This window comes from Vanellus vanellus, assembly GCF_965231255.1.
Source record: "Vanellus vanellus genome assembly, chromosome: Z".
NCBI classification, from domain to species: domain Eukaryota; kingdom Metazoa; phylum Chordata; class Aves; order Charadriiformes; family Charadriidae; genus Vanellus; species Vanellus vanellus.
In genome coordinates, this window is record NC_138908.1 from 85,683,591 (window position 1) to 85,697,069 (window position 13,479).

General features: G+C 47.4%; 1 protein-coding gene across 1 annotated transcript in view; it reads left to right on the plus strand.

Moving 5' to 3' along the window:
* Positions 1-13,479, plus strand: part of CTIF (cap binding complex dependent translation initiation factor) — a 152,368-nt gene that overhangs the window by 24,022 nt on the left and 114,867 nt on the right. The window contains exons 2-3 of the mRNA XM_082497404.1: positions 6,113-6,325; positions 11,526-11,609. Coding sequence (XP_082353530.1) covers positions 6,146-6,325; positions 11,526-11,609 — 264 coding nt within the window. The 5' untranslated portion in view covers positions 6,113-6,145. The remainder of the gene's footprint in view (positions 1-6,112; positions 6,326-11,525; positions 11,610-13,479) is intronic.

Here is a 13,479-nt window from a genome sequence, read left to right on the forward strand (position 1 = left end):
CGTGTGAGGTCTTCTCACCTGGGCCACAGTGAGCTGATGGAAATGCATTCCCATCCCTGTGTGTCTGTCGTCTTCTCACTGTGGACCCACCTTCCTTTTCTTACATCATTTTGTTTGCAGGCTCCCATGTGCTGTTGCGTCCCACCTATCTAGTCCAAACTGTTTTCCTCACCATTTTTGCTCTTCAGCTATCAGACTCACCGCTTGGTTCCTCAAGTTCAGGGCAAGCACCTATTGGAGATGGGGCTTGCCACCCTGAGCCATCAGTGTGGTCTGGTCTGTTGTGTGGGTGCTGCTTCCACTCTTCGTCTACTGGATGAATGCACACATGTCATAAAAAAGGCTTGTTCTTTTTTTTGTTTTGTTTATTTGCTGATTAAGGGTAAAACTGTATAATTGCCATAAACTGTATAATCTTGCTAAAGCAAGAACTCCATTTAGATCACTCTTTAATATAACAGCTATTAATAATAATTATACATTATGGTAATGCTGATAGTTACTAAGTTCTAATAAGCAGTTTGCACATGTCTTGAGTTTTTCTGCTGGTGGATCCATGTTTTATGGTCATGGTAATGACCACAGCACGGGCTTTGTAGGACAGGTTTGGAAAGTAATTTTCAGACCCCCAAAACTTATAGACTTAGTGCTTTGACAAAGTAGGGAGAGGAGGGGGGAGCAGGAAATAAAATATAGGCTTGAGATTGATCTTTCTTAATTATCATTAAGGAGCATATCTGGGGTCTGGGAATCCTTGGTGGTAGGTGCTATGCCAATATGGATCCAAGGGATCGCCACTCCCTGAAGAGCTCTCAAAAACATGTGTTTTCTCAGTTTACGAAGGCATCAACTGCTTTGATGCTCAAATCACAGAATGATCAGGGTTGGAAGGGACCTCTGGAGATCATCTAGTCCAACCCCCCCACCAGAGCAGGGTCACCTACAGCAGGTTGCACAGGACAGTGTCCGGGTGGGTTTGGAATGTCTCCAGACTGGGCAGCCGGTAATGTGGGTGTGGGTTTTTGTTTGAAAACCTCTTGTTTGTACATATTTTGAGGGAGAGTTGAGATGGGAAACCTGCTCCAGGCACAGAGGTTTCCTGACATGTGGCTCCAAGAAGAGCAGGAGATCATGCAGCCCGTGCTGCCTTCCTGGTGGAGAGGGTTAACTTTGGAAAGGGAGAGAAGATTTAGCATTAATGTGTAGAGTAAACCTTTGCAGGTGGACTTGGATTGCTCTGGATCTAGGTGGCTACTTCCCTTCCCGACGTGCGACCATCATCTGTGCTCTAAAATCTGTCCCTCTTGAAGGGCCAGGCTGCTTGAACCAGGAACGAGCTTGCAGGACCCAAAAAATGGGCCTCTATAAACCTGTTATTGTCTTGGTTTTGTTTTGTCAAGCACGTTTTATATACGTGCATCCCACACTTGGTAGAATTAGGTAGAGCCCAGAAATCAATGGGTAACAGCTGAAAAAGCCCTGCCTTAAAAAAGCTTCTAGAGAATGGTGACCATCGGAGCTTTGGGACATCTCTCAGTGGGCTGGGAGATGGGCACTTGCATGATAACTGGGAAAGACTCATCTAAAATGGGTGAGACTGCCCAGAATGAAGTATGGAAAGTAGGCTGAGAGAACAGAGGAGGCTTTCTTAAGCGACGAAGTGCTTGAACATCATCTCATGGAGTTGTAAAACCATTCAGGTTGGAGAAGACCTCACGAGGTCTCTAGTCCAATCACTTGTTCGAAGCAGGGTCAGCATCAAGTTTGGGTATTACCCCACTGCTCTGGTGATTAGGCACATGTGGTCTTAACCATGAACCCCAATATAGGAAGAGAGAGTGGTCAGAAGGGGAATCCAAAGGACAAATTCAGAAAATGCGGAGCTGGTTTCTAGTGGGGAGTCATAGGAGATGCCACAAAGTCAAGATGTTCTGCTTGTTGAGCCTCTATTGATGCCATGTGTTGGGTGATGGCTGTGCTGGGGCTACTGCAGATATGCCTCCGTCATGTTGGGATGTCCACGTCAGGTGGCCGGTCTCTGTGTCATTACGTGATTCACACCGACTCTGTGCAGACTAAGCATATCAAGAAGATTACAGACCGTGACTTGTTAGCCTTTTATCTTATTATAAGGGTTAATTGTCAGCCAACTCGCTGTCCATGCCTGGACATCTGCTCTAGGGATCTTTTCGTACAATGATGATCTTATCTGAGGTGTATGTGGTAACTCATCACCCTTAAACGTAGGGGAGTTTTCTTCCTGCTAAGTTCTGGTTTCCTTTAGAGAGAGGTGGAGGTACTGCAAGATGAGTTGGGTTTAGAGTTTCCTACTAGAGATCCCGAAATATCTCAAATACGTGCTTTGTGCTCATTTGCTGGACCTGGTGACTTCTGACAAACCCATTCACTTTCAGTCCACCGTCTCTCCTGTTTGCTAATCAGCAAAATGCTGCTTGGGTGTGGTGGTGAGCTCCCCAAAATTGGAGTCACGTGTTAGCCCTTGCTCTGGTTTATGCGTTATCATGGGTGTTCAAGGGAGGGTATCTCCAGGGCAGTGCCCTGGGCTTGATTTCCTCCAGTACCACCTTAAAAATAAAATAAAATAGGCAGAAAAACTTTGGGTTTGTGTTGTGTGGCCCCAGGGGATGGAGGATACCCTCTGACTTGCTCCATCCCAAGTGATGCCACCTGTATCAGCTGTCCCCTACCTCATGCGGTCACCTCCCCATGACGTTGTGCCCTCCAGGACTCCTTGCAGCCACCTATTCTCCCAGCTCTTTCTTTAGCACTTTCTGTTTAATAATTGGTGTTTTCCATTTCGTAATTGGCGCTAATTAGCTAAGAGGGGAGAAGCATGCCCTCTTCTAGGGCTCCATGTTCTCTGGGGGCTCCTTTTTTTTTTTTTTTCTTGTCTATTTTTTTTTCTTTCTCCTTTTTAATACACCACATGATTTTTGTTCAGGAGTTAATGTGTGATATTGATCTACATAATGAGCCTTTTTGACAGTCTGGGCACATTTGGGAATAATTCCTTGAGCAGATGAAATCCTTAGGCCAGAACTGCTCGTTCTCAGCAGTTTCCAAATGAAGCCGCAATTGTTCAGAAGTGACAGATGAGAAATAGTTCAGGAGTTGGGAACAGATTTTTTTTTTTTTTTTTTTTTTTTTCTCTCCTTCGCTTCCGGATGGCATGTGACTCACTCCAGATTTGCTTGGTAATTTTATACTTGTCTCAAAACAGACTGTAAATACCAGTTCCCGGTGAAGGAGAGGGTGAGGGATGAAGTCTTGGCAATGTGGTGGGAGCTCCCGTGTCTTCTCCCTCCCAACTGCAGGAAAGGAGGAGTATGAGTCTTACCACAAGACCGTGGTCCAGAGCTGAATTCATGTGCAAACACACCCTCCCAGGTACAGGAGTTGATGGTTTCTTTTCTTTTAAATGTGAGTGGTGTTCAGCCATGGAGAGATAGGAAGGAGGAGAGGGGTTGGTCCAAGCTCCCTCTGCAGTGGTTGGCTGGGGGACAATAGGGATGCTGAGCCCCCTCCCCATCACTCACCCCAGCTTCTCTGGATGAGGGATGTGGAGCTTGGGCTGAACTCGAAGCCAGCACTTAACTGATGGCCAAAGAAAGGGTGTTTACCCCCTAGAGTGGTCCCATCTCCCACAGCAATGAGTCCCAGAGGTTTTATGTTACATGGAAAATGCTTAGTTTTGATGGCTCTCCTTGTCCTTCTTGCTGCTGTGGGTTCAGCCCATGTTTGCCAACCAAGTGGCTCCTGCTTGGGTCAGTACCTTGAGGAGAGACCTCGCAGGAAACCCAGCGACGTGTGCTGAAGTGTGGGGTTTGAAGAGCGCGTCATCTGCAGGTGTTTGCAGCTGGAATGGTTCCTGCTGCCCACTCTGTGCCCCCAGGAACCCCAGGTGCGGGCAGGGGAGAGGACCACGTGAGAGGGTGGTTGGATGGTGGCAGTCCCCTCCTCAGAACAAACTGTACCTGTCCTTGCTTGCATGACCGGATGCGTGGTCCTCATGGACTGGAAGCTCTTGTGTTGACCGTGCAATGTGCAGCCACTGTTAGATGTACGAGCTGTGGCTCCTTGCTCCAACCTGGGCTTTGAGAGCCTTGTAAACCTGAGTCTTTGAAGAAGTATCCATCGCCACTTTCATCAGGGTGAATGAAGGTCTCCTGGTGCTGTTTCCATCTCAGGAGACCACAGGAGGTCCTCTCTGTGCCTTTTGCTTGCCTGTGGAGCGTACCTTTCATTTCTGTCCCTGGTGATGGTATGGTTTGTGGAGCTGCCCTGTTCTTGGCCAGAGAAGATGGCGTTTCAGTGACATGAAGGGCATGTCCTGCCTGTTGCTGGAAAACAATGTTGGCCAACTTTCAAAGGGCTGTGTTATCTGGGATGGATGCGCTGGGTAGGTGCACCTAGTGATCACAGGAGAATCCATCTGAACATCATTAGAGCTGCCCTTGCTAGCCATGCTGCATTTGAGGTTTCATCAGCTTTTCTTCATTAGATGTGCATCTTCAGATGATCTGGATGTCAGCTGTTGACATCCTTATGTGTTCATTCCCTGGTTAAGGGACAACTGCAGGATTTGCTAAGGCTGTTAATTCACTATATGGATCAGAGGAGGTGAAAGTGGTTTGACTTCAGTCTCTCGCGTTGGTTGAAGAGGTACATGTGGGGTGGTGTATCCAATTCTCACGTGTTGGCTTTGGAGAGGGGCTGGGGATGTAGAGGGATCTGGCTTTATTTTGCTGCAGAACACTTAATTCCTTGATGATCTGTGTGCCCTAAACAAGACTATCCTAATAGGGTTTGCAATGTAAGCCCCTGGATAATGGCTTCTTATTCTGTTAGCCATAATCTACATATACATATTGAGGAGATGGCTGTGCTTCTGGAGCAGAAACTGGAGGGAGGGATAACCAAGGCTGTTGGGACGCTTGAGTAGCTGAATCAAGCCTTAAAGCCAATAACTTAATTGGTGTATACATCTGTTTCCATTTGCGCAGCCTTCTCTTTCTCCTCTGCTTTGTATTTGGACTTTAACCAGTAAGATGGTGTTCAAAACCTGTATACAGAATATAAACCACTTATCTTAAAAGCATCATGAAGCCGCTATAGAGCCGTTGTCCTGCAGAGCTCACGGTAGCTAGCTGGTGAGGTGGGCAAGGATTTTATCCCCCTGGAAGCGCTGTCCCCTCAGAGTCGGGAAAGGACCCGTTCATGTTGCTGCAGCTAGCAAAACCGTGGATCCACAGCGTTTGGTGGTCTGGCAGAGCAGGGCTGGGTTTGGGAGAAGAAGGACCCATATCTGGTCGAGATGAACGTGGGCTGGTGCCTCCATGGAGGTAAAACCTTTGCTGTGACAAGAGCTCGGGGCTGTGCTGGCTTGGATCTCAGCTGGAGAGAGAGCATTGTTTCCTCTGTGGTTGGCAGCTGACTGGTTGATGAAGAACATGCTTTGTTGTTTTGCAGGTTTTTTTTTTTTTCCATTTTCTGCTCATTTCTAATACATTTTTAACACGGAGAGGTTTTAAAAATAAATTCTGGTGTGATCTCTGTTTCACCTCCACTTGCAAACCTCTTCGCTGGAGCGTTTACAGTCACGCCGTTGACTCAGCATTATTTACTGATGCTGCCCTAGAGAAGCTTTCCAGTTATCGTCGTCTTCCTCACACCTCTGTTCATCATCCCCAGCTTATCACCCTTATCCAGCCCAGCTAATGCCTTGGGCATTTTAATTTAAGTATTTTAATTTAGGTTTTCTCTTGTGCATGTGTCTGGAGGCTTTCAGTAGGTTGGGTTTTAAGAAGGAGGATAAGCAAAATGTCTGTTGTTGTCCTTAGATGTAGGAATATTAGAGAAATGGGATTATTTTTTTGTTGTTGTTTTGTGCACACGTGGAAACTCTCAATGTAACCACTGAGGATTATTATAAGTGTTATTGGATGTACAGCAAAAGTATCCTGCTGTGGTAACTGATAGGCTTTGGCTACTGTTTTGTTTTTTTTTTTTTTTTAACCTTTCTGTAATTACTGGGAAATAATTTCTTGCCTTTTTTTTTTTTTTTAATATTTATTTTATTTTACTTTCTCAGGCCCCCTCCGTTCTCGGTGTCTCTTCTGAAGGGATGGAGAACTCGTCGGTGGCATCAGCCTCCTCGGAGGCAGGGAGCAGCCGCTCTCAGGAGATTGAAGAGCTGGAGCGTTTCATCGACAGCTATGTCCTGGAGTATCAGGTCCAGGGGCTACTGACAGATAAAACGGAGGGGGATGGCGAGAGCGAGAAGACACAGTCCCACATCTCACAGGTGGGCGAAGACCACAGTGTGGGGTGGGAGAGGGCCTGGGGGATGCTGGTGGCTTGTCGTCTACGTTGCAGTTGTGCATCCAGCTGAAGCACCTTTTCGAGCGTTGGGGTGTAAAGCAGAACATAATAAAAGACTGGATTTGGGGCAGCTTGCTGGTTCAGCCAGATCTAAGGTCTCCGACCAGTTGGTAGAAGTCTCCTGCCAACTGGGTTTTGTTTTTCCGTGGTCTCAAGGTGCCTGCCCTGCAGCTTTTTGACTTCTCCAAGGTTCTCATTTATAAGTGAAGGACATCTCATTTGTAAATGAAGCGTGCCTTTCTCCATCCCAAACAGCTTGCTGCTTTGCAAGGGTGGAAAAATCCTGCAGGGATTGGGAAGAGTTGCAGGGGCTGCAGTGGGGGGGATGCTCAGTAGTGAGATGTGCCCCTGTCTGTATGCGCAGGGGTGTCCGTGAAACAACCAAGACCAGAAGGTCAATCAAAAGCCTCAAATGCTCCCAAAAGTGTGTGTGTGGGTGGGGGGGGGGTGAGCATTTTAATGTGTAATAACCTGTTTGCTTGCTCGTTATGTCAGAGAAGGAAATTGCTGTATTTTGGAGGATGGGAATACCCAGCATACAGAGTAATGGTATTAGTGGAGATGTGGTTGGGTGTTGTCATTAGGAATGACATGGGCCTAGTTAGATTTCTTCCTAAAATGGCTATTTTAGGTCCAACACAAAGAGAAATGAAACCTCCTGACCTGTTGTTGTCGTTTGGAGGGAAATCATTTGTATTCTGGTGCCACGGTGTGGCAGATGTGTGCTGAAGGTGTGAAATCTTGAAGGGATAAGGAGCCCCTGGTTGCAGGGAGCACTGAGCTCCAGTCTGTGCCCTTGGATGTGCAAAGCTGCCGTGATCCTCCATTTGTGATAGAGGTGTTTTCCTATCCTGCAGGGCTCCGTGTAGGATAAAATATTTAGGTTAGAGACCACTTACATACTGGTTATGAGGCCAAAATAAGAATAGTAAGACTGAAGGGTCATAAGAGTAAGGATACGGCCGTTGTTGTATAGCTGAGATGTTTGAGCTGCTGGAGGGCTCTGCTGGTTTGATTTGGGTCTTCATTTCTTTGATTTGGGTCTTCATTTCTTTGATTTGGGTCTTCATTTCTTTGATTTGGGTCTTCATTTCTTTGATTTGGGTCTTCATTTCTTTGATTTGGGTCTTCATTTCTTTGATTTGGGTCTTCATTTCTTTGATTTGGGTCTTCATTTCTTTGATTTGGGTCTTCATTTCTTTGATTTGGGTCTTCATTTCTTTATATGAGGTGCGAGGGAGACTGATCCTGAGCAGAGGTCCCCAGACCACTTCGCATGAAGCCTTAACATTAGCTTAACGGCTAACGAGACTGTGTGGCAGGTAGAGGTATGATGATGGGGAGAAGGGCATAGTCCAGGTTGGGTTTGTCCAGGACCACAACCTCCTCCAGCATGCCGAGAAGTTTTGTTGCAGGTTGTTTTGTCTTTCGTTTCACGCTCAAGTCTATTAATTGCTTACAAATGAGACCCTGCCTCCCGAGGGCTTTGTTTTGCCTTTAAATTGGGAGGAGTGGTAGGGGTGGCGAGGGCATGGTGCTCTCCTGCTAGTTCCAGAGGTGACTGCTTCTCCCATCCCCTGCCGCATGCACCCCAGGGTGGAAAAGCCAATGTCCCCAAGTCCGGCATGGAGGAGTTCGCTTTCCCGTGTCAACCTTGTGAAGTTCAACAAGGCCAAGCGCAAGGTCCTGCTCCTGCATTGGAGCAATCCTCAGTATCAATACAGGCTGAGGAATGGATGAGTTTGGAGCAGCCCTGCAAAAAAGGACTTGGAGACACCAGTAGGTGACAAATGGGACGTGAGCTGGCCATGTGCGCTTGCAGCCCAGAAAGGCAAGCGTATCCTGGCTTGCATCACAAGAAGTGTGGCCGGGAGGTCAAGTACTGCGTCCAACTCAGTTCAAGAAAGATGTGGACCTGTTGGAGCAAGTCCAGAGGAGGCCATGGAAATGGTCAGAGGGCTGGAACACCTCTCCTGTGAGGACAGGCCGAGAGAGTTGAGGTTGTTCGGTCTGGAGAAGAGAAGGCTCCAGGGAGACTTTATTACAGCCTTCCAGTACCTAAAGGGGCTTATAAGAACAACCAAGAGACACTCTTTACCAAGGCCTGGAGTGACAGGACAAGGGGCAATTTTCAGTTTTAAACTGAAAAAGAGTAGATTTAGATAGGACATAAGGAAGAAATTCTTTTCTGTGAGGGTGGTGAGCCCCCAGCGCAGGTTGCCCAGAGAAGCTGTGGCTGCCCCGTCCCTGGAGGTGTTCAAGGCCAGGTTGGACGGGTCTTGGAGCAACCTGGGCTGGTGGGAGGTGTCCCTGCCCATGGCAGGGGGGTTGGGACTGGATGGTCTTTAAGGTCCCTTCCAACCCAAACCATTCTATGATTCTATACATGAAGGATCCCATTCTTCTCTGCGTTTATCTGATTTATCTGAGCTCTGCAGGTTTGCTGGAGCTGAGAGTCTAATCCAGAGCTTTGGACTCTTTATATATTAGCTCGGTGTAAAGAAATTACCAATCAAAGGAACCTTTTTAAGAATAGATTTTGCTGAAGAGGTTTTTTACAATTTGAGGATCAAAGCTGTTAGGAGTAGGAGAAACTAAATTTAAAAGTTAAGTGATCCAAAATACTTTATAGTGCTTTTTTTTAACCTAAGGCTGGAAGATGGCTGTGTTTGAAGTGATGCTTTGGGGGGCTTCAGGTCAAAGAGGCAAGTGCTGCTTTATTTAACATGTCAAGTTTAGAAATACTATTGAATTAGAAATAAATAATTAGTCAAAGTTTTACAACTGCTTGTAGCCTGTCCACACCTCTGCCCATCTTCAGGACAAAAGCTGCGAATTCTCGTGGCAGCCCGTGGACAAGTTTTACATTAAGATCTTTGGTTGCAACAACCAAATTCAACTTCCAGTTGTGGAAATGGGATTTTAGCTTTCCTCCCTGGCCTAAAAAAAAAAAAAAAAAAAAAAAAAAAAAAGAGCTGCTGGGTTTTTAATGTCAGTTCTGGGAATGCTGTCTTTAAAGATGGTCAGGTTTTATTTTTAAAGAAAAAATGAATAATAGTAAAAGACCTGAACGTTGGACCTTTTAATTAGACCCCCTTTAGTGGCATCTCAAATTAAGCAACTAAATGTGGTTGTACCCCAGACTATTGGCGTGTAAGTTTAATTAGGATTTCTACCTGAAACTCCGGCAAAATGAAGTTTCATATTTTTAGGGCTGTATATGGGACAAGAAGTGAGGATGGGCTTTTACGTAGGTCACCTGCTTTTATGGACCCATGTCTTACGGGATGCGTTAGGAAGGAATTAACTGTTGTCTCCCAAAGTTATTAATTTTCCCACCTCCTACCCCGAATTTGCACAAGAAATAATCAGGAATTTTTTATTTCCTATTTTCTCTTCCTGATCGCTTCTTAGCAAAGCAAGGAATAAACACGCATGTATCCTGCAGCTCGCTGGAGTAACCCCGGTGGAAGCCAGCCTGATTGAAGGTGACCTGTTCCCTCTTAATGAGAGCTGGAGGAAAAAGGATGGGTTTAGGGGGAAGGCGCTGGACTGAGACCAAGAAGATGGTTTTTAACTGCAAGGTTCTGCCAGCAACTTAATCTTTAATGTTGGGCAAGTTACTTAATCTCCCTGCGCTTCGTTTCCTTGTGGCTGTAATAATGTTTTCCCTGCCTGAGAGAGGATAAATCCTCTCACCCACGTGTACGAGATGTTCGGGTGATACCACATCCCCAGATAACTGCTGTCCTTGCTGGGGGAAGGAAGGAGAAGCACATTGTACACTCCTCCATCCTCCACGCCGCTCACAGGGGAGATGAATCTGTCTCTAGTCTAGAGAATCCCAGAGTGTGAACATTTCCATTGTGGGAGCGTCTCCAGCCTTGCTCCCACCAGAAAAAAAAAAGAGGAAAGTTAGGGGGAATATGCCGTTTTCTTTGGGCTGTGGACATAATAATGGGTGAGCTGTACCTTCAGAGAACTTTCCAGCCCCGTGGTTGCACTCAAAATTGTCAAAGGAGATATGCATAGGTCTAGCAGAAGGCTCTCAAGCGTGATAGCATCATGAGCTTCTCCAGGTAGGTCAGCAGAAGTAGCAGGAGAGCGATAGGCAGCTCATTAAAGAACTCATTAAAGAACTCATTAAAGGCGAGGCTGATGTTTCCCATCCTGTTGAGGTAGCATGGGTTCTCCGATGAGGGCAGAGCTGTGCAGGGATGGTGAGCAGTTCTAGTGGTGGCTCTTCCTCTTATTTGTGAGCTCATCCGTACTTGTTGCGAAGCTCTCGGGTAGTTGCTGTTTGTACAGAATTGATTTTTCATTTTCTTGGCGCTTCAGCTTTGGTGATGGCATCCAAGCGGTCAGTGTCTCTGGAGCAGCAAGGTGCTTCCAGGACGAAAGACCTCAGAAATGGAACTGGTCACCAAGGTTCAGTCTCAACGTTGGGGGGGGACAACAGAATGACTTTAGGATTAAGCAGCATCTTTGATATTTGTTTGCTATGCTGCTGACTTCCCCCTATGACTGAGAAGTCCCCCAGTGCCCATGTCCTTCATCATGGGGTGAAGCTGGTGTGACAGCAGGGCTGCCATCCAGGCTGCACATCACATCTGCACCATATGGCAATGGCTAAACCTGCAGCTTTAGGCTCTGGGGTTTTTTTTTGTTTAAAATAAAAACATAGTTTTTTGGCAGCTCTGGACTCATATTTGTCCCTGAAGTGAACAGAAGTGGGAAAAGCAGAAAATTCCCAACTTTCCATGGGAGTGTCCATGGAAAAGAGTAGTCAAGTCAAGCTGTCCTGGTGCGTACCACCCATGCCTGGGATACCAAACACGGTTGGAGTCTGCGGGGAAATACTGGGGATGTATTTTTATTGCGAAGCATCATTTCAGGTGCCTTCCTGTGATTGTTTCTGCCTCTTCCCTCTGCTCACTGTTGGCGGGTGGAGCATTTCCGAGCCAAAGCCTTTGGGATCATCCTCAATGGGGGTGGGGGGGCTGCAAGTGTACAGTGATGCCCACAGCCTGACGGTGTTTGGTGTGTGCTGTGGACTGACACAGCAGTTTTTCCCAGCCCGGCTATTATTTTACACAATCCCTTTTTTTTTATCCCTTTTACAGTGGACGGCGGATTGTAGCGAGCAGCTTGATGGCAGCTGTTCCCCATCCCGAGGGAAGGGCTCGTCATCTCACGAACACAATCAGGTAGGGGTTGTGTTTAGCTCTTTCTCACCAAGCTTTTGCCTTTTGTTCTTGTACTGCCTCATCTGGCAGCGTGGAGCCTGCCCATGCTGCCAGCTTTCCCTCTCCCATGGAAGGGGAGAACTGTCCCTCTGCTCGGCATCCGAAAGCTCGTTCCCACCGAAACTGTGGGAGGTGAGCAACACCCTGATGTGTGGCTGGATGCTTTGAACCAGGAGCTTATTGCTCTGCCATAAAGGGGAAAAAATATGGAGTTTTTCCTGAAGAGCTGCTTATTGCCACCCGTGCAAGGGACCTATTTGGAGCATCAAAGCTGACTTGGAAGTATGAGATGTAGTTGGGATGAGGGAGCTTTGTGTAGCTGTGCTTCTTGGTTATGTGCTGCAGCACAAAGATGGTGTTGCAGGGAAAAGAATTAAATAGCTGAGAGGGTGAACTGGGAAAAGAAGCAAAATTGTAAGTGCTGAGAGCCTGTGTTGGGTTTGCAGTGACAGAAGCCAGGTGTGAATCAGTTTTGGTGGTTTTGGTGGTTGTACGTGGTGTGAACATCAGTGAAAAGTATTTACCAAGCGCTGCTGCTGTCACTGGAGGTGGCTGTCCCTCCTCTGTGCGAGCACTGGCATGGGAGAGGGTTGGCAAGGGTGGAGGTGTGGGTTTGAATGTTGTCACCTGGTTGAGGAGCTGCTGTGCCACCATGTGACCATCAACTCTTACAGAGTTGCCCAAGGAAAATACGAGACCGAGCTGGCTGCAGGAAAGGGTGAAGTGGCATTTGCAGTTGCTGTGGCTGATGGATGTCCCACCTGGAGAAGGGGCTTCAGGCTGGTGGTTTTGATGCTCTTGCCATGCTTAGAATCATAGAATCAGTGAGGTTGGAAGGGACCTTTAAGATCATCAAGTCCAACCATTAACCTACCCTGATAAAAACACCACCACTTCTAAACCATGTCCCTAAGCACCTCATCCACCCTTTTCTTAAACACCTCCAGGGATGGTGAATCCACCACCTCTCTGGGCAGCTTATTCCAATGTTTAATAACCCTTTCAGTGAAAAAATGCTTCCTAATATCCAATCTAAACCTGCCCTGACATAACTTGAACCCGTTTCCTCTTGTCCTATCACTTGTCGCCAGGGAGAAGAGGTCAGCTCCCATCTCTCTAAAACCTCCTTTCAGGTAGTTGTAGAGGGTGATAAGGTCTCCCCTCAGCCTCCTCTTCTCCAGGCTAAACAACCCCAGATCCCTCAGTCGTTCCTCATAAGGTTTGTCCTCCAGACCCTTGGTGTCCTCCAGGCTTCAGTTCCACACATGGGATCCATGAGAAGTCTGGGAGCCCCTTGCATGGTGGTACAAGAGGCGGTGCCGGTCTGAGCAGTGCGTATTGCAGCTCGCGTTTTGGGCACAGCTTCTTCCCGTGCAGAGCTATGCTGGAAGCTGCTGGGCTGTGAGATGGGGCCTCACGTGTCTCCTCCCTGCCGTGTGCCTGGATGCAAGGATGCTGGGAGCATCTATACAAACACCAGCACAGAACAAAGACAAGATCTTGTTGTGTGGGAAGGTGCTGTACGGAGATGCTGCTTCAGATGAACCACTGAAGGCGGCAGACGGAATTGTGGATTTAATTTATTATACCTTTGATCTGCTCTGAGATATTCAGCAGCAAAACCCCGGCTGGGCTCCCTCCCACCGCCGCAACCAGCTGCTTGAAATTCAGCTGGGAGGCTGGCCGTTTCCATCGAACCTCCTTGGGTTGCTCGGAGCGTTGGTGGGACCGGGTGTTTTCCTGGGGGCAGAAGGTCCCTGGCCCTTCACTCGAGGGCTCAGCTGATGTGCCACTCTCTGGTGGGTACCACAGGAGGATGCAGGAGTCACGC